A 21789-nucleotide genomic window follows, 5' to 3' on the forward strand; every position below is an offset into this window, starting at 1 on the left:
CTTTATTTCCCCGCCGTGCAATAATCCGCATAATTCATGTTCCTGATTAAGTGGGTGCATACAGCAGTAGCTCTGCTTTTGTCATGCTCACATCACCCTCGACCTGCTATAATCATTAAAGCCAGAGGACTCTCCATCCAGTGTTGAACCCAGAGGTCCAGCGCCCGCCAGCCGGAGTGATGAACAATCAGGCTTCCCACCTAATTCAGATCAGCTCGGCTTGAAGGGGAGAAGAGCCTCTGATAATAATTAGTGGGATGAGTAAAATAAGCTCCTTCAGAAAATGTTCCGTGTGTTATAGCCTACGTGCGGAACATGAGATGAGGCGGCAATCGTCGGTCCTGAAGCAAAAGACCGTCCTCTGGAGACAGTCAGAGGTTCGACTCAGGCTCAAATGCTTCTGGATGAGCTGGTGGTTTAAACGTGACGTCGCTGGTTTACGTGGGTTTTTAAATTTTTTTAAATTTTTTTTTACCAGTGGAACAAGGATATTAGCCACTTTTTAAGACACTTTAGCACTTTATAATTAATTTGCATGACCTAATGATGCATTTTATGTCGAGGAACGTGTGAATATCTTCAGCCTGTGGTGACCACACACACCTCATTTCCGGCATTTTAAGGGAAACCAATTAAAACAAACCTGTTGAATTTGAGACCAGGCAACCGGAAGCGCACAGATTCTAACAAATGTCCGGGTCTCATCACTGCGCCACTCTGTAATATGCTGGGTGAATATGGATCACAGGACCATGAGTCAGAACCTTCCTGGAACAAACTACTGGACTCACAGCTGGTGCGGACACAACAGAACCCTGCAGCTGGCGGCTCGGTCCACCTTAAGTCTCCTCACTGAGCGCCATGCGCGTAAAACTCGCGCGTCCCTACTTCACCTCAGAGACATTTCCTCCTGTAACTCGATCGTTAACCGTAATACGCCTAATAAAGCCGCTGTGAGGGGAGCTGAGAGGGAACTTGTGCGGACTCGCGGGGAGATTGACGCACACGCCCTCTGGCTGCGTGCGTGCGGTGCCACATCGAAGCGGATCACAGAGTGAAAGCTGCGGGAAGACGAGCATCATGCTGCTGCTGCTGCTGCTGCTGCTGCTGCAGTCGTTGGTCTCTGTGTCTTCGGCTCCTCCGCGGTGCCACCCAGGAGTCAGAGGTAAACTTCCTCAGCTGTGTGCGAGTATGAGTGTTAGACCTGCTGCATGATCTGAACATGGCACATCTCCAGGTGCAGCTGGACCCAGAGGCTGCCTTCCATGATGTAAAACTTATGAGAAGTGTGTGTTGTCTGTGAGTTATAGAAAGTTAAAACCAGTATGATGTATGATGGGATGCTGCTGCTGTAACTTTCCACATTGTGTTGGTGTTCCGGATGAATGCTCGTCTGTGTTTTTCCTCATGACACTCTGTAGACATTTTAGAAAAGCTGCTGCTGAGGCAGAACCAGAGGTGGATCCAGCAGAATGCTTTGTAGGCCACATCTGAGGCTGTTAACAGAACCCACTCTGCCATCTAGTGTCTGCCACAGTGTCGGGTAATGACACACTGCTCTGTCTTACAGGACTGTGCAAGCCAATAGTGGAGGAGAGACGTAAGTACCCCTGGCCCTGGAGTCAGACTTCCTGCATGTTGCAGCAGCCTCTCCTCTGTCAACTGGTAAACTCATCAGCCGAAGCTTCTCCTCGACTCTGTTCGCCGGAGAAAAACCACTCAGACTTGTCAGTGTTTTCACCGTTACACCCCCGAGGAGTTGAATGGAGTCAGTGTTCTTAATAACAAAAAGGATGAGATCATAAGTCACGCTGGGTGGAGCCTTAATGGAATCTGGCCCGAAAGCCATAAGACCATCATGTGTATTTTTAGATGATCAATGGCACTATGAAATATTCAAATTCTAATTTCCAGAGATAATAGAAATGTTTGGAGCTCCATGATTGAAGACAGCACAGTGAGGCTCATGATTAAGTGTGTGACACATGTCCCGATCCCTCAGAAAGACACTGACACGGCCGGGTTGCTGTTGGCTGCTGGTCTGGCTGCGTTCCATACTGTTCTTGTTTCATCTCCTCCGTCGATCGATCTGATTAGCAGGGCTGCAGCCAGCCATCATATTTATCTGTCGACTGTCTTCTCAGTTAAGTGTCAAGAAAGTCGGATGACTGTTCATCTTATTTCACCGCAACACATCCAGACTGCTTGTTTTGTCCAACCAACAGTCGGAAACACAAAGGTTCTTTATTTACTATCGTGAATGAAAAATAAATGGCAGCAAATCTTTGCATTTAAGGTGGATCACACAAATATTTGACATATTTGCTAAAAAAATGACTGAAATACTTCCTTTTGATGGATTAATTGATGATTAGACTAATCGTTGCTGCTCTACTGAGTAATCCTTCAAAGGAGACACGCTGCTCATCTTCAGGCTCATCATTTTGGTTTGGGTAACCAGCTCTGTCTGAAACACTCTGTGTACGCTCCTGTCTCTTTAAGAAGATGAATAGGCAGTCTGCTCTGATTGGTCAGCTCACACATGCCTGTGCCAGCGCTGCTGGCTACAGAGCCACTAGCCGCTTGACATAAATGATGCAAATGTTTGACGTGGTGATGTAGCGTGATGTCACACAGTCGCAGAATTAAAAGGCGGGACTCCAGACGAGGCGTTTCAGGAACAGTGTTTTCTGTGGGAGAGAAGAGCTTCTGTTGGTGCCGACCTTAGAATAATAACTTTGTTAAGTGTATTCCTGATCTGTGTGAGATTCTTTATCTACCTCAGCCAAATGCACCGATGTGCTGCTGTCCTACTGCGACGACATGTCCTACACTCAGACCATGTTCCCCAACATCCTCGGCCACAAGACCCGCGAAGAGGCCGAGGCGGGCGCCGAGTACCTCCTGCTGAGCGTGGTGGAGTCTCTGCTCGGGGGGGAGTGCAACCCTGAAATCCGCATGCTGGGCTGCTCCGTGTTGGCGCCGCGCTGTGAGCGGGAGGTGGTGCTGAAGCCCTGTCGCACCACCTGCGAGGCCATGCGTAAGAAGTGCAGCCACGCCTTCGACGGGATCGAGATGGCCTGGCCCTACTTCCTGGACTGTGATCGCTTCTTTGTCAGCGAGGAGGAGGGATGTTACGACCCGCTGGAGGGCCTCCAAGGTGAGAAAACCGTGAGCTGAAATGATCAGATTTAAAATGTTCACGTTCACCTTCTTGTTTCCTGCAGGAGAAACACAATCCTTTGCGTTTCATTGGAGCATGCTTTACTTTTCAGCAGGCATCTGGTTTGCACACTTGCTCATGTGGCTCACCTCTAATAAAGTCTGACTGCAACGCCTTTATTTCAACACATAAACCGGCGCTAACGTTGGATTCTGCGGCCGTTTCCACGTGCTTTCATCAGCAGGCCCTGGTTATAAACAGCCTTCATGCACCACACAAAGACAAACAAAGTCCGTCAGAGTTTGCTAAGAACACTTTTAAATTCTTGAAGTCAGAAATAACAGAAGAGGTCATGTGTGAGCCATATGATGGCAGGAGCAGCAGGAGCTCCTGCAGGACAGAATGAACTGATTTGAACGTCCAGTAAAAATGTTTCATAAAAGTCTTAAAGTTAACCCATGAAATGTAACACAGCGTCTCGTCCTGCGTCCTGCAAAGCGTTTCCTGTTGTGTGGAGCTGTGCTCAGATGTCTGGCAGCAGGTCGAGAGTTGTGTAATTATTTCCATATTCATGTTAATTTCTGGCTGACGCTCCGGTTTTGATATCATGTGACCTCAGGCTCTCCTCGCAGTAATTGCTCCGCTATTTCAGGCGTGTTAGTGAAAAGTGGGTGAGACCTCTCGCCTCGCTTTATGTAAATGTTGTCACTCTGAGAGATTACAGCACGGCTCAGCACCAGGACCAGGACCAGGACCAGGACCAGGACCAGGCTAGTGAAATACTAGTGCCACACTGTGTAGCAGCCTGTTAATTAATATCAGCTTGTCAGAAACAGTCAGTGCCTTATTGATTAATGATCAGCAACTATTTTTCGTTGTTTTTCGAGCTCCTGAAACGAGGGGCAGCTTTTCTTCGTCTCACATGAAACTCGCAGCCTGCAGTTTAAACATCAGCACGGTGTCTGGGATGCTGTCATAGTCACTTTTCATATTTAAAATAATCATTTGTTGCCGGCCTCGACTGGTTATTAGTAGAACCTTCCCTGTGACCTCATCAGATGTTTATTATTGTTGTATTTCAGCATTTTAATCCAAATAGTTTTTTTAAAGCATATTGCAAATATGTAATGTCACTTTAAAGCCACTCTACACACAGTACTATCAAGGGACTCTGCAGCTCTGTGAGGCATTTTACCCACTTTAAGCTCATTGTTTTGGGCCTCAGCTTTAGTGTTTTGGTTCAGCAGCTTTGTCTCCTGTCCAGCACACAAGTGACACAGTTGTACACAACCACAATCAGCTGTATACATCTAACATCTGGTCGCTAACTTTGGAAGATTTACTGATGGAGGAGCTGGTGGAGACCAAAACAGAGCTGAAAGAGAGTCAAAGACTGACCCACAAAACTGAAAGTGAACGCGTCTTCTTGACTGTTTCACATCCACCATGACGACTTTAAGAGCTGATGCTATTTCAGTCTTGTTACTCCTTTGCCAAAAGATCCATTAATGCTGCTTGAACATGCATTGGACATCTATAAACAAACTGAAACAGGGATGAAACTGTTCGCCCTCACGGTCGTGCCTCCCTTACATGAGGGCACACACTGCAGACATCCAGCAGTTAAATCCGTGGTGAGAGTTTTGACAGATACAGTCGTCTGTGGTGAAGATCCAATGTGTTCTTCGAGGTTTTGGAGCTATTATTGCTCTCTGTAAGTGCGAATATGAAAATAAGGGCAGATGGTTTTTAACTTGTCAGCTGAAATAAGCACATCAGGCCTTCGGAGCCACATGGACTTTCCACCCTCTCTCTCTCTCTCTGGTCTCTGCTGTACATACCAGATTCCTCAAACAGCCTTTTTATAGCCTGGCGGTGCGACAAGAATGAAGACAGACGCGTTGTGTGATGGATCTAAAATGTCAGATCTTAAAGCACATCGATCCCAGCTGATAAATCCTGCTGCGTTTGCCTTTACAGCGGAGCAGAATGTGGAGGACGCTGACAGCATGGAGATGCCTCCTGCCGAGGAGCCCGCCACCACGCCACAGTTCAGCTATCACTCCAACGCTCAGATGAACGCCATCTTGAAGAAAGTCGAGGAACGTTGCTCCGACATAGCGAGGACCTACAGCATCGGCCGCAGTATGGAGGGCCGGGAGCTGCTCGTCATCGAGTTCTCAAACAACCCCGGGCAACACGAGCTGCGTAAGTAAAGTCTGAAGTCTTTTTTCGTTACGGAGGAAGTTTGACCTCTCAACTGTGAAATGTGATCCCGTGCAGTCGAGCCCGAGGTGAAATATGTCGGCAACATGCATGGAAACGAAGTCCTGGGCCGCCAGCTGCTGATCTACCTGTCTCAGTACCTGTGCTCAGAGTACCTGCTGGGGAACGAGCGCATCCAGACCCTCGTCAACACCACCCGCATCCACATCCTGCCCTCCATGAACCCTGACGGATACGAGGTGGCTGTGGCTGGAGCCCAGGACACTAACGACGATGAGGACAGGGTCAGTTCTCCACCGGGACACACATCCATCACTGTGCACTTTGTCTCATATGTGTAGTCTTTGTTGGAAAACCACCCAAATGTTTTAATAATCCACACGCCTTGTTAAATGTTACAGTCAGCTCGTCATCATCAAGCCCAATCACGAGACATTCATTAGGATCAGGGGTGTTGGAGCAGGGAAACACTTTAAAGATATAATTACACAATACTGATTTTTTCCACATTTATGTATCTTTCATTAGTGCTGTTGAATCAGTAAGAGGATGATAGGTAGATATGGCTGTGATTAAAGCACAGAACAGATCAGATCATTGATCAGCACTGCAGCTGTCACTTACATCATAAACACTAACCCCAACCCAAAACACAAACATGTAAATCCCACAGAGCGGCAGACACGACTCCTGGAACATCGGCCGAAACAACGCTCAGAACATCGACCTGAACAGAAACTTCCCTGATCTGACGTCTGTCATTTACGGCCGGCGCAGAATGAAGGGCTACCGCACCGACCACGTCCCAATCCCAGACTATTACTGGTTTGGTAAGGTACAGTATGGATCCTTCTCCATATGTGTCGTGTCACTGAATCATAGTTCACAGCCTCGTGGATGCTGCCGCAGACGAACCACTGTAAATGTAGTGCCTCGTGTCTTGGTTGGAACGATGCAGGTTGCACCGGAGACTTACGCCGTCATGAAGTGGATCCGCTCCATCCCGTTTGTGCTCTCCGCCAGCTTCCACGGTGGAGACCTGGTGGTGGTCTACCCCTACGATCTGTCCAAACACCCGCTGCAGAGCACCATGTTCTCCCCGACACCGGACGATCAGGTGAGCGGGCTCCTTCAGACGCCTCCAGAACAGAACAATATCCTCTGTGCTCCTGTATTTGGACATCATTTAATTCATGTATAAGTTCTCCTCTGTAAGGTGACAAAAACTACGTTTTGTCTTTTTTATCATGTAGGTGTTCAAGTTTCTTGCGAGAACATATGCGAATGCCCATGAGACCATGTCCTATGAGAGCGCCCAGTGTGGATCGTCTCGCACCCACAGTGAGAAGGGAATGATTAACGGGGCGCAGTGGTCCAGCTTCGCAGGAAGTGAGTTGCAAACATCACTCCTCAAATTCTTAACAGTGGATGTCTTGTATGAGATGTCAGATGGAGCCACTAGAGGTCGCTGTAAGACCAGAGGCAGTGGTGGCGGCTGATGGTGGATCTCTGGGTGAAGCTGCTGTGTTCTGTCTCCCTCCAGGCATGATGGACTTCAACTATCTCCACACCAACTGTTTCGAGGTGACGGTGGAGCTGGGCTGTGACAAATTCCCTCCTGAAGAGGAGTTGTTTCTCGCCTGGCACGAGAACCACGAGGCCTTGATCGCGTTTGTCGAAGCAGTAAGAACATTGTTGACACTGTGGTGTTTGGCTGAGGGATGTACTGATCCGACTGAGCTGGGATCCAACACCATCTTCAGAACACATCGCTTCTTAATTAAACTGTTAGTCTCCATTTATGTAGAGCCATGCCTCAGCTGTAAGAATGCTTTGAACTTAAACGGCTTACTAGAGCAATGACTGCTGGGAAGTATTGAGAGGAACAAAGAGATTTGGCAGCACAAAGCAGCAGAATCAAGGGGCGTGTAAAGCTCTGAGCGGACGATCGATTACAGAAGTTATTCTTTGTAAGCGTCCCGTCTTGTTCTCCTCAGGCCCATCGAGGTATCAAAGGCATCGTGAGAGACGAGGAGGGAAATGAAATCAAAGACGTGCGGATATCAGTCAAAGGCATACGGCACGACGTCACAACAGGTAATCGTACTGCTTCTTGTTCTGTGGTGTGAGATATAAAGTCATGTATGAACTCACTGTCGGTCAGAAACCAGTTTTGCTGTACAGTTTCCATAATTTCAACTTTGCGTGACGTCAAAGAGTTCCTGTAATTACCAGTTTCTGAAGTCCAACAAGCGAACTAATTTTTTCTGGAAGTTTTGATCCGTCTGACTCATAAAATGCCATCTCTACCATCCAAATATGACAAAAATGCTGTACGAGTCTTCCTGGTCTGTGTAGAGACACAACCATGAGATGATAAGTCGCCTTTCAAGCAAACGTGTCAAATCTTTGCTGCTTCCAGCCTCTTAAACAAAAGGATTTACCGCTTGTTACTGTACTGTTTGTCTTAGAGATGTGAGCATGTCATGATAGCATAATGACTCTGAACGCTCCGCCTCCTTCTCCCCCTCCTGGCCAGCTGAAAATGGAGAATACTGGCGCCTCCTCACCCCGGGCATCCACATCGTGATGGCCTCGGCCCCAGGCTACACCAGAGCTGTTAAGAAAGTCCACCTGCCTGCCCGCATGCCCACGGCGGGCCGGGTGGACTTCGTCCTGCAGAAAGCCGCTCTCCAGCCCGACGTGCAGGAGGAGGAGGAGGACGCCATCCCGTCGATGGGCTCCTACGACCGCTTCGACCCTTACAACCAGTACGAGCGCTACACCCTGATGGCAGATCTGAGCCAGAACCGCGAGGAGAGAGCAGAGAAGCCCTGGTGGTGGAACTACTTTGTCCTGCCCGGGGGACCGACACCAACCTGGCTGCTCAAACAATATTAGAGCTTTAATGAGGAGGAATATAATCTCTCTCAAACCGAGCTATCATGTAACGAATGTGCAGCAGAGGGGTGTCGAAGCTAGCTGGCTGGCCTTCATGTAAAGCTTTCGTCCACACTTGAAAATATAACGTAAGCACCTTTATAAGCTTTTGCCTTGATAATAACAAAACTTCTATTAATGACCACAATGAGATTTATAAAAAAAACAAATACTTTTATATCGTTTTTACAGCAGAAATAAAGAGCTTTATATGTGTCAACAGTCACAATGTGAGGGTTTTTTTGTACCAGTTATACCAATAATGATGTTTGAACAGAAAAAACACAAAACTTGAAACAAACATGTTGAGAAAGAATATTCACTTCATCTCCTCTTAGTTCAGTTGTGATGATTTGGGAGGTAGTGAAGCCAGGTGGCCACTAGGAGGCAGGCTGAGTCAACTTCTGCTCCCTTCACTCCAAACCATGTGGTCTGCTGCTCCTCTGCACAGAGAAGGGTTTGTGTCCTAAGACGAAACAGTTGTGTGATTTAAACTTCAGTCGCAGTTTTGTTGCAGAATGCTCCGGGGTTTTTTTTTTTTTTTTTTTGTCCTTGAAGGAGGACTGTGTAGGGTTTGGGAAATAATTTTTAATCCGAAGAGAAAGATCTCCATCGACTGATTTATTTCACGCCTAAACTGACTAAATAAAATGTTTGTTTTCATGACTGAGTAAACAAACTGACCTTAAACACAGTTTCATAATGTTATACTTTGTTTATATGTGGCGGACCCCGCCACCTTTCTAACAGTGTTCTGGGATCTTATTTTCCTCTGAGAACAGCTTGTTTATTCAGTTATGGAAAAAAAAATATACTGATATAAATATGAGTTTCTGTATTAGTTTTCTAAAACTACGTAGTGTCCCTTTAAGCTTTCAGTTTCAGCTTCATCACTGCACAATAATAATAATACTAAACAATAAAGTGGTTTTCAAAGAGCTAAAATGACCACGTCGGCTGCACGTCTTAAACTGAATGTATTACAATAAATAACACAGTGTCCAAAAGTTAATGAAGATATTTAAGAAATGATTTAAGAATCCTCAGCTGCAGAGATTCTCGGTGTTTTCAACCCAACATATGACCTTCAGAGTGAAGCATTTTCTACATGACACCAAAGTAGAAGCAGCTCCATCAAAGCAGCGATCGTCTCTTCTCTAAATCTTTTACATTCCTTGTCTAAAGCTTCTTTGTTAGAGGCGTAATGAGATAAAAGCATCCAGTTCTTCCACGAAAAGCTTACAAATGTCATTAAAAAAAAAAAAAAAAAAAAATTATATATAGAATTTTGAGTAAGAGACGTTTGGTCCTGTGTTCTGCCTTTTCATCTGGGTCCCGACCACCAGGTTGAGAACCAGCGATCTACAGTAAACTACATACTTCCAAAACTCTCTTTAAAGCATTCAGCGTGATCCCTTCACGACCTGCCAAATCCAGGACGATCCCTGAAACCTCTGGCGGTATATAATTACATATCCGCACCCCACACACCTGAGCAGGAAGGATGTTGTGTCAACTGGAACCTAATTTCTGTTTGTGCATATTACTGAATGTGACTTCTGCGGCGCGGCTAATCTACATCTGTAATACTTCCTACAGCGGAGAGCTCATTGGGCGTGCGGTGACGCGTACAGTGTGTTTGTGGCCTTAAAACCATGCAACCTATGCAATAACACACACAGAAGGAAGGAATTAAGTAAACACCGAGGATATAATGTGTGATTCACAGTGTGCAGTAGAAAAACTCAGTTCAGCAGCCAAAGGGTGAATGAGGTGAAACTGCTTGACAAGAATGAGAATATAAGAGAGAGTCCGTGAAGGACTGAGTCAAATTGTCACCTGTATTTTAAAAAATAACCACCACAACAGACATATTCATCTTTAAAAAAAAAGAAGCAAATAGACACACCACAATAAAAAGCAGTACAAAATGGACCAAAGCGCACAGAGCGCTGCCAGCCTCGGGGTCCGCTGTGGTCCCAAATCTTGTACACAAAACAGCTCTTAAGAATTTTTATGTAAGGTCATGAAAGAAGCATGGGAAAAGCAAATTACCCCCGCATAAAGGTCGAGGAATACTATTAGAGAGTCGTGGAGAACAGTCTGCTTAGTGAACCAGTTGACCCATGACAAGTCAGTGAAAAAAGCACCCGGCTTCTCAGGGGATTCACAAAACACAAACACATGATCTGGCATCAAACTCAGTCAGATCTGGAAAATACTGTGCATTGTAGCAGCGACGTGGAGCGCTTCAGATGGCATCAGCATATGTTGTTCTAGGAATGTTTCTAATATTGAGGATCTCCCTCGCGGTTCTGGAGGACTCAGTAGAGTAGACCGGTGGTTGGAAATGTTAACGTGAAATATAACGTCTCCTGCACTGATGTTCAGATGTAAACATGAGCTGAGGTGTTTGGTAAAAAGGAGGCCTGGTGGAGGAGCTGAAGGTAAAACGCAAAGTTCACAAACCTTCACCCTCATTCTGACGGTGTTGTGTGTTTGTTATGTTGTCATCGTGTGACCAGAGGGGGGGATTTGGGCATTTGCGCTCCCTGAAACTTTAAAGGCCCCGCAATCCTCCTCCTCATATCTCTTTAAATAGTCTTTGTGTCTTTCTGTAGTACTTGTGTCTGTTGTGTCTCTTTGTGGTTGTTTGTGTCTCTTTGTACTCATTTTGTGTCTGGTTGTAGTTGTGTGTGTCTCTTTGTACTCATTTTGTGTCTGGTTGTAGTTGTTTGTGTCTTTTTGTAGTCATTTTGTGTCTGGTTGTAGTTGTGTGTGTCTCTTTGTAGTCATTTTGTGTCTGGTTGTAGTTGTGTGTGTCTCTTTGTACTCATTTTGTGTCTGGTTGTAGTTGTTTGTGTCTTTTTGTAGTCATTTTGTGTCTGGTTGTAGTTGTTTGTGTCTTTTTGTAGTCATTTTGTGTCTGGTTGTAGTTGTTTGTGTCTTTTTGTAGTCATTTTGTGTATGGCTGTAGTTGTTTGTATCCCCTTGTGGTCATTTTGTGTGCCATATAATCGTATGTTTGACTTGCACGATGAAATGTGTAACAGTCACTTCAGACAGAGGCTCTGGCCCCGGGGACCCCTGAGAGTCTTGTGGTCCTGGGCCTTTGCCTGGCTGATCCTTCAGTAATCCATCCACGGAGCATGACAGCAAAGAAACTCCATCCATGGAGGAAGCACACAAGCTGTGGCTGAAAGCTCCTGAAGCAGGCAAGCAGATCTCAGGTCTGTATTTTTGACAAACTGTTCAAGATTGAACCCTCAAGCTGGACTGTCCTAACGTTGTCTTTACAAGTGAGAATTCAGCTGTTGCACTGAAGTGACAGATTCTGAGATCTGACTCCTGTGTGATGATCAGTGCAGAGGTCTCTGTAGGGGGAGTGGTCTCATGAAGTACACACTGGATTTACTCATGACTTTAAAAAGCCATTTCAGTTTGCTTATATATTAAAAATTCTCCCAGGAATCAAATTAATTTATGATGAGCTGTCAAAGGCTGTGAGCGTCAATCTGTCCTGAAGGGATCCATAAGATCTTTTGTACATGGAGTGCGTGTCTGAAGTTATCAGGTAGTGAAATGTCATGTTACATTATCCACCGTCTGGAGGAATCTGTACGATTTCCCGTGAAGCCTCACGTGTTTTTGGGCGCAGACGCAGTAATTGTCTCTGTCAGTTAGCTAAGGAAAGGTTGCGCCGTCGCGCCGCAAATTAACCTTTTACAGGAATGTTGAAAGTTGACGTTAATGCCACCGCAGTCCTGAGCGGCGTGAAGAGCCTGAAGTCCAAACCAAACCAAACACGGTGTCAAACAGTGGGCCCGTCTCTGGATGTTCGAGCGGGCGGCTGCTTCTGCTGGTCACATGCTTTCTCAGCACACATGCGACAGTCCCGCTCAGCACTGACCCGGTTCGCTTCATGAGGGACCGGCTCCTCGAGCTCCTCCATGTCAGGTGGGGTGCTGGCTCACCAATTACTGGGTGAGGCTGAGAAAGTAGCATAGAGCTGCCCCGAGCTGCCATGTTGTATTAGCATCACGCTGCTGGCAAGTAGGTAAGTGAACGCCTCATTTCAGTTCAGTGAAGCTGCTCTCTGTTCTCAAAGGAGCTTTAATACGCTTATGTCCCGACTCAGGATCAGTTTGTAACTATGACTATTTATGAACGCTCGGTCCACCATGTGAATTCAGCGCTGCCAGATGCCACCGTCACAGCAGGGGGGGAGTTACTTTCATTTCATGCATTCTTTAATATTCTCATGAACTGATTGTGGTATACAACACATGGGCGGAAATGCAAGAAGCTGCCAGGTTTGAATATTTTGCATTATTTCCAATTGTTGTCAAATGACTTCATCTCTACCGTATAAAACACAAAGAAGAAGAAAAGCAACAGAAGGAGATGAAGAAGAAAGAAAAAAGATGCTGAAAGATAAGAAGCAAGAAAACAAAAGACGTCAAGATGCTTTTCAAGGATGGGAATATATATATATATATATATATATATATATATATATATATATATATATATATATATATATATATATATATATATATATATATTTCGGTAATTGCTGCCGCTTAACAAGCAGACTGAATTGGACTTGACATTGAGCCATTATTAGGGAATAAAGTGCTGTTTTTTGTGGGGGGGGTTGGCAGTTTTGCTATATATATATATATATATATATATATATATATATATATATATATATATATATATATATATATATATATATATATATATATATATATATATATATATATATATATATATATATATTTATAGAGAGCATGGTTGGTCAGTACGGATGGAGGAATATGCTTGTTGGCAGTTCAGGTTTAAGTATGAAATTTAGAATAAACAGCAGAAAGTATTACATAAATTAATATATGTATTCTGAATAAGATATGTACAGTATACAGTTGTATAAATACTAATACAGCGTAGGAGAGGTATAATATATGCAGTTTGGGCAGCAGTATTAGAATGAGTCTGACACCTCAGCCGTGTGTCCTCTCAGTCATCACACATTACTTCTGTACCTTTGTAGATGTAACTATATTCTCTTCTTACAGTCCTTCCAGGGGAGATTCACTGGCCGCTGCCAAACTCCCAAAACTGCCAACCCCCCCCACAAAAAACAGCACTTTATTCCCTAATAATGGCTCAATGTCAAGTCCAATTCAGTCTGCTTGTTAAGCGGCAGCAATTACCGAATCGTACATGTGCAGACAACTCCTCCGGTGGGTGATAATAAGCTACTTTCTTTGTTACAGACCCTGAACAAACTCGGGGGGGAACACGTGAAGCAGAGATAATGCGACCAGTCGAGCGTGAGTGTATACAAAACCCCACCAATCGTTCCTGTAGAAAACCCCTCAGCTATGACAAAAGCAGGTCCAACTGGGTTAAGGTGATTCCACTTTAATAGCGCTGGGATCCCGGACCACGACCGAACGTAACAATAGAAAATACAGCTGCTCGTTTGTGTATAAGTCACTTCCTTTTGAGAGAGGAGGCTGCATCCAGGTTCAGTGACTGCTCGGGTTTATGAACCTGGGAGGTATGTTGAGAGTTTCTTTGTTGCGTCTTTCTGTTGGTATATTTGGGGTTTTTCCTCCAGCGTGACGGTCAGAGGTCAGTTTACAACACGGCCACACGGGCTTAAGTCTGACCCGCGGGCTCGGATAAAGAATCGTGTTTGTTGCCATGTCCCTCCTCAGTTTGATTGTGTTCGTTTGTTTTCATTTACTGCTGCAACGCTCCGATACGCTCTTATTATGAAGGATCAGAGGGCAGATCTATACAGAGATGCCATCTGCTTGTTAAGTCCTTGTCAAGTCACAGGACGTTGCCCATCAGAGCAGCGCAGCCTTTGATTTTTCGCAAACTTTGGCGTTTGTCTTTGGTGGGAAATTGTTCACTCGCCGTTCATCCATGTGTCACAGGATCTACATGTAATGGTGTTCATGCTGATGTTTAGCAGGTCTTATTTACCAGGCTCTGTTAGTATGCTAACTTGCTAATACACACTAAACACCAAATAACAGTTAAGGCTGATGGGAATAAAACATAGTCACATGGCGGCCATGTTCCTCTGACATCATGCTCAGGATGAAAAGCTCAAGCTGTCGTCCTGCTGTGTTCCAGGTTTCAAGTCGTTTAACAGGAGGAGATCTGACAAACCGCCTCGTTTCACTGTGCCCGGTTGATCTGCAACACAAGAGGAGGAACATCAAGCTGTACGTAAAGGTAAAACACTTTAGACAGCTTCGTTAGCATTCAGCCAACTCCTAGCCAGCATAAACAGAAACGTTAGCCAGGAAGTGGTTGAATGCCAACGTCACTGTAAACCCCAAAAATCAACCTTGTGGTTGTCAAAGATTTTACACTATTTGGACCAACAACTACTACAGTGATGGGCCGACAAACACTGATGCTAGCATGGATAAAAAGTCATTAATATTCACAGTCAACTAAACACAATTACATGTGTATATATTGTATGGAATTATAGAGATTAAAAAATAAGTTGACTTCACTTTCAGCCTCTGAAAGATGCTCAGATTGTGTAGCTCAAATCGTTCGACAAAGGGCCCGTGGAGCAGCCTTACTCACATCTGATCTTATTCATCATGTTATTAAAGACCATGTGTCTTTTGCAAAGTTTCAAACTGACCTACCATCAGAAAAGTGACTCTTTCTATTCAAACTCAACATATGAGCAGGACTCAAACAGTCGGTCGCATCAGATCAGATGACTGCACCAAACATTTCCTTCTCCCCTGTCTTTAGCTCACGGTACTGTTAGAGTAGTCAAAGTAGAGAAGATGATTTATTAGTGGTGGATAGTCTGAGCCCATACAATGATTTATTGCCAGGTCAGAATTCACCATGTTGTCTTATCTAATTCTCCTGGAGTGAGTAGAACCGGAGAGAGTTCACACAGCAGAGATGCACTCTGACAGGCCCTGAAACATTAGAGCCAGTGGTTCTGGACCCAACATGAATAATGCAGCTGAACACAAACCCGATGATTTGTTTGACCGTCGGACATTTTCACGTCTGAATCTAGAAAGATGTGGGAACAACTGCAATATATACACATCCAGATATGAGTGCTAATGCCACAGAAGCACCAGAGTTTGAGATGATACCAAAGAAAACTGTGTTTGTTGACCTGTTCACACCTTGCTGGGCTCTGTACTATCCAGGAAGTAGCAGCTCTCCAGGAAATTAATCAGTTCATTTCTTGGGGTCTTACTGTGGGGCTGCCTGCACGTGTTTCATGACAGGTAAGACTGTGTGCTTACTTTCTAACTTGAACTTGATCATGTTCTGGTATATGATGCTGGGAGTCAAGTAGGTTTGCACATGGGTCTGCAGTTTGTCGTGGAGCTGTTGGGTGTAGATAACTTTGCTTTACACTGTTACAGATCAGTGTTTTCTGAGGAGCGAGCATCAAACAACATGCTGAGCTCACGTGGTGTGAAGATTCCCAGACTGTGGGATAGATCAGATGTGAGGGTGTGTGTTCGGGTACTGACAGTACCTGGAGCTTTTCCAGTGTATGAATATATATATTTTAAAAAAGCTCTTTCTGCATGGAGTTAAATTGATTGTGTCAGAGAGTTTGAATATGTTGGCACATTAGCAGGTGTTGCATCACACTGCTTTCGTATTGTGTTTCTTCTGGGCTCGGGGCCTTGAGCTCTGACTGTGAACTCACATTCGATGTTCTTGTGTGCTCGTTTTGTTTTTATCATTGCATCATCTCATGGATTCTCAAACTTTTTTGCTCTTCTTACTCACCTGGATTTTAACTGACCTCACATGTTAGTTGAGCATCTGGGTGCAGGACAGTATGAGGGCTGGTATGTCAGTGATATCATTTAAACCTGCAGAGGCATTTGTGGTGGGCAGTAAAGTGCATATTGTACATGTTTTGAATATTTGTTTGTGGTCATTTACTCCTGTTTAAGAAAAAATGTGAAAACTTAGACTTGATACGTAAAAAAAAAAAAAAAAGATGCTGAAATAATGAGATGAAAAGTCAAAATGAGATGAGTGTTGACTCTTTGTATCAACTTGTTAATTATCTCATTATGACTTACCATGCGATTTGTTTTAGGTTAATGTCAGTGTTAATCAATGACTGGGTGAAACACTTGCACATGTTGACTGTCACTGACCGAACTGTTGGCTTTTACTTGTATAAGCTAGAAAGACTTGTTACAGTTGTCCTTCTGCAGAGACAAATACTTAAACATTCAGGGTGCAAAATGATCTTTTCAGTCTGATGGCCAAATGGTGAATGTTCAAATTTGTTCACATTGATTTATCTTTAAATTTTGCTGGTTTTGAAGCACATCTTTGGGTTTATGTCACAACATCACCTCTAAGCTGCTGCCATTTTTATGCACTACTTAACGTTGCATATGGCAGCTAGCTAATGTCAGTGTTGCTAACACTAGCTAGCTAACGTTAATATTGCAAACGCTGTCTGACATTAGTGTTGCTAACACAAATTAACATTAATAACACCAATGCTAGCTAGCTAACATTAGGGCAGTGCATTACGCTGGACGCGCTTGGTCATTTTAATTCCACAAACTGGAGCCAAACATGATCCTGATGACGATGAAACACAGATACCATGTGATTCCAACAGTGTTACACTATCGGCTGACAATCTTTGTTAGAAGCTCAAATCAGATTTCTAACACAGGCATAAACAAAAAGATCATGTTGGACCCGACAAAGCATTTGTAAAATGATTCATTTACAATCATACTAATGAGTGAGCACATATGGTACTAGGTAGAGTGCATACCTCTGCCAGGTATGCACTCTACCTAGTGCCATCCCAGTTGGTGTATGTTTCTGTTGAAAAACATCAGCCTCAGACGCCACAAGGTATCACTGTAGTTTTATTGAAACGTTCAGTTTTTCTCCAACAGTCTGTGAATATCTGTATAGAGAGACTAAATCCCTTTTTATAAGATATATTCATTGTCATTAATCTTTACTGAAGGAAATCCTTTTTCTTTTCTTGTGCAAATCTAAAATCCTCCCCTGGAATGATGTAAGCGCACTGAAAGTCGGCTCTGTTCTCGCGGTCGTTGATCCTCCTCTGCTATTCTCAGCAGCGTGCAGTCTAGACACAGCCGAATTTAAGGCCAGAATAAAACATAAAGCACAATTGAAATAAGTGTTCTTGATCTTAATGCACATTATCGCCGTGTCCCAGGGATAAAACACTTAAAAGTCAGTCATGGAGAAGAGAAAGCCCGAGGGCTCTTTAGGCTGGGTACATGTCCGTGATGCACCCAGCTACTTTAGCTGTCATGCAGCAATATCTCAGAGCCTTCGCTGGGTGCACTGATGCTTGGCTTAAGCCATTTAGCAGCGCCCCGGTTAACTGAAACCGACAAAACTTCTGATTCCAGCCTGATCTTAGAATAACACCCCTGGCGATTGTGAAGCTGTCTTTGCCCATTTCATCCAGCGCGGTCCCACAACTGCGTTTGTAGCTGACGGAGATGCAGAGGGAGGAGATGCAGTGTGATGTTACAACTGTTACTCAGAGAATTAAATTAAATGGAAAACATTCGGACGAGGAAGAGAGAGAAATCAGATCTTGCCGACAAGGAAAGGGGCCGAGAAGTATTGCTGGGAGAGAGCGCCAGGCTAAAGGGTGCAGGAGTGCAGCAACATAAATAAAATAAGATGGCATTTGGCCACTTAAAGCCAATGGGCGCTCCGAGGGCTAACGTGTTGGATGATTCCAGTGGAAGATTTGCCAGGAGTTGCTCTTTGCACAGAGTAGTTACCCAGAATCACGCAGAGCAACAACACTGGGTGAAGACATGTTTACAGCTGAGCAGGAACGTGAACACTGGGCATGTGAGGAGTCAAATCTGCTCATGACACCGGACATAATTTCTCTGAACATCATGATGTAGAACGTGGGGCTTAGAAATGGCTGCTGTGACACACGCTGCTGTTCTGTAGCACTGAGCGGCTCCGGGTGGATGACTGGATGTTTGTAATCTGATCCAGGGCAACTCTTTATAATGACCATCATTAATACGTGGTGGGTTTAGATAATGAACTTGTAAAAAGCTTTTTTTTAATGAACTCTGAAATAACTATTAACCAAAGTTTAAACTTAACATTTATTAATATTTTCAACTGAATGTTATAATGTCTGTGTATTATTACGGCGATATCTGCTGAAGATAGCATGCTAACCAGCTAGCCCTGACCCAGCATGGTCCATTAAACTCCCTGCTCCCTCTCTGGCCCACTAGCAGCACGGCTAACTGAGCTAACTTCCCTGTGGCAGCGACAGCTGGCAGCAGTTAGCGGTTACCCTGATCACATGCTGTCCCCTGTTTGTTTGAGTAAGGATTTGACAGGTGGCCAACATACAATACATATTGCACCTTTAATGATGTCCGTTATAAAGTGCAACTGAATCCAGTTTTGTGCTTCATGTTCAAGATGCTCAGAGGGCAAGATGCTAATTCTGAGGAAGACCATATGATTCCATGTTAGCTCGTCAGTGATCCTTTCGTTTGGTGTTTTACAAGTTCTGTTAGTACAGTTTTGTAGAAGTATGTGCACCTAGTAATCTATATTCCTCCAAAAAGTTGATACTTCCTGGTTGCCGCCCCCATAACCTTTGCAATTCATTAATTTGTTTCGAATTGGCTTGCGCATTTAAATGAGTTTATTATATTGTACAACAGGAGTGTCGACATCCTCAAGTACTTTGCAAAGGTTAGCATGTGCTGAAGGAATGTAATGCTGCCTGGATCACGTTTTCTGTTACAATTATGAGGAAATGATGTTATTATCATATCAGGTCAGTCACAAAATGTTGTTACAAATCAGTGAAATGATCCCGGAAAACATTTATATTCTCAGTTAGTTCTTCTCATTTAGCTGTGCTTTTATTTAAAGTGACTGAAGCGCATTCAACGAAGAACGCCAAAACTCCAAAATGGCAAGAACCAGGCAAGTAAATCAGCTTCGGCTTTCAAATCCAGCGTTTCAATATCTGCAGCATTAAAAGATGAATTCAGGAATAATAGTTTCCATCACAGAGCAGCACAGTGACCAGACAATCTGTGAAACAAATGTAGTTTCTAAAGGCCAGTGTTTGGTCACAGCATGCTCATGCTAACAAGTTAATTAAGCATAGTCCTCTGCACATGAACTTTAAGCTCGTATTAGTAGTCAAAAGAGATCTGCCGTTAGGTGCGCCGAGCTAATTATGTGATGATAAATCTTCTATGGCACGAGGTAATTTCTCAGTGCTCTTTAAAGATAGTAGAGAATATGGCAGATAACCGCTTGAAGCCTTTGCGAGTCAGCAGCGGCTAAGCTAAATGTGGCAGCAAGTGTCAGGCCAAATCAATACACGCTTCCCAGGATTCCTTTGGTGCCATAATCCAGGCTGTGGTGGGCACTGACCCTGGGGAGGCCCGGCCTCTTGTTTTCTTGCCCTGTTTTTTCAAAAGCAGCTGCACTTATGGATATGACAGCATTGAGCACAAGCTAATTACCTTTATATAAAAAAAAAAAAAAAGAGAGAGAGAGAAGGGTTTGTGCTATAAACCTCTGAGCTCCCACGGTGGATCCTCTGCTCCACACATGGGGAGCCTCCTCACTTTTGGAAACAGGGATGTGCAGAATTTGTACAAAGGTGTTTAAAGAAATTGTAAATGACCTCAAACTCAAGAGCTGTAATATCTGGCGCACAGATGATTCATCTGTGAATTTCTCCCTTTGGATGCAACATGTCAGTCGACCATTTCCCCTCACCGGTTCACAGGTTGAGCAGCACGAACTGCATCTTCCAGATATTTGAGAGAGCTCGGCCCCACAGTGTCTTCCAGCTGATTTCACACATCCCGTTTAGTCCTAATCTCATATTATCTGCCTTAAAATAACAAGAGATAATCCTGGCATCAGGCTAATCAGCCGTGAAATTGAGGAATCTCCTCGACTGGATTCCACTGTGGCCAGTTAACCCGGGATGTGCAGAGTGCACACCAATACAATTGCATGCATTTTTAAATAGTAAGTCTAAAACAATATATATATATTTATCTTTATAGGTCTGGTTAGCTATATAACTAAGGTTTGGAAAGGATCATGTTTTGGTTTTAGGTGTTAGTTTCTGCTGACATCTAACGACAGCCACTAAACATTACCTGGTTTTGTCGGTTGATATAGAAAGCGAAGTTGTCTTGAACAGTGGTCTCTCGTCTGGCTGCACTTGTCACCACAAAGATGGCAGCAAAATGTCCTGAAGGTCGCTGAAATGACTGTTTTGTCGGTTGAAGCCGACGGCGGCCCTGAAGTCGGCTCGGACGGTGGTCCCTCGCCTTGGAGGCCGTAATGTTTGTCTTTAAAATCTCCTGTTTTGTTGACACAAAGAGGACTGGGAGAATAACCGATATGTTGTCAAAAGTAAAGAAGAATTCAAAAGGTTCTGTCTTGTTAAGATATGAACAGTGGTCTCTTGTTCAGGCTGCTGACTCGATAAGTATGATGATGCTCATAGTAGAGATGTTGATGGGATATGAAATGTACAAAGGATCACTGCCAACATTTCACACTGGTGGCTCGACTGTATAAAAACATTTAAAAAAATCCTTTTGAATATAAATATGTACCTCCGCTGAGTTCTGCATCACTTTCCTCCGTCCTCCTCGCACCAGGAGAGATCATTCATCCAGGACGAGCAACACCAGGATTCGCTGTGCGGCGGAGGAGGAGTTCCACATCTTTCCTCGTGAGTGGTGCTCACTTACTTAAGCCATCAGCCGGTCATTAAAAATGCAAAATTAACATCTTTAAAGTGGAACACGATTCTGTTCGGTGCTCGGGAGGCAGTGGAGCGTGGCGGCTGCATATGAAATGCATTTGGTCATCCCCCTGGCAACAGGGAAGGAAAAGGTGCACGGAGTGAAACGAGAGCAGATTGCTTTTATTCTTTATTTAGAGAGTTATTCTAGACACCGAGTCACAGATGCCCCGCCATCATAAAAAAATCCGTCCTGCTCAATTGCAGTTGTCGGAGGAAAATGTTGCGGCCGTGGGTCTCTGTGGGGAAGGATGGAGAGCAATCGTGGGGTTTTTATTTGTCCGAAATGTGTTTTTTTTTCATTTATGAAGTATGTCACAGATTTGAGCAGCTCGCATCATATTCCTCCCGAGGCAGTCAGGTAGCTGGACAGCACAGATTTGACATAAACAGACCAGATTAAGGGTGAATTTCTTCCTTATTCTCGGTGGTACAGTGAAGTGGTGATCACAGAGCAACAAGAGGTGTGAGATCAGTGTAATGCATCTGTTAGCGGGCAGGGTCCTTTATGAAATGTGCTCTTGTCCACACTAATGTTTGTCCTCGGGCCTCGGCCATAAACCTAAATGTTTCT

The 21789-nt window shown here is 44.3% G+C and overlaps 1 protein-coding gene and 1 long non-coding RNA gene across 8 annotated transcripts in view; both read left to right on the forward strand.

The window, feature by feature from the left end:
• Positions 1–701: 701 nt before the first annotated feature.
• On the forward strand, positions 702–8549 carry LOC119027818 (carboxypeptidase Z-like). Its single transcript, XM_037113283.1, has 11 exons — positions 702–1165; positions 1571–1600; positions 2786–3160; positions 5144–5371; positions 5447–5673; positions 6063–6224; positions 6348–6506; positions 6643–6778; positions 6933–7072; positions 7387–7486; positions 7929–8549. The coding sequence occupies exons 1-11, from the start codon at positions 1081–1083 to the stop codon at positions 8288–8290; spliced, it is 2004 nt and encodes a 667-aa protein (XP_036969178.1). The 5' UTR covers positions 702–1080; the 3' UTR covers positions 8291–8549.
• A 2680-nt stretch (positions 8550–11229) lies between these two features.
• The window catches only part of LOC119027339, a 41869-nt gene continuing 31309 nt past the window's right edge, over positions 11230–21789 (forward strand). For 5 of the 7 annotated variants that reach the window (XR_005077351.1, XR_005077349.1, XR_005077348.1 and 2 more), the window contains exons 1-2: positions 11230–12386; positions 14486–14587. This is a non-coding gene — a long non-coding RNA (uncharacterized LOC119027339). Of the gene's footprint in view, positions 12387–14485; positions 14588–15549; positions 15612–21789 lie in introns of those variants that run through there. The other 2 variants (XR_005077352.1, XR_005077353.1) reach the window with 2 other exon arrangements.

Source organism: Acanthopagrus latus, chromosome 10 (genome assembly GCF_904848185.1).
Source record: "Acanthopagrus latus isolate v.2019 chromosome 10, fAcaLat1.1, whole genome shotgun sequence".
Taxonomy (NCBI): domain Eukaryota; kingdom Metazoa; phylum Chordata; class Actinopteri; order Spariformes; family Sparidae; genus Acanthopagrus; species Acanthopagrus latus.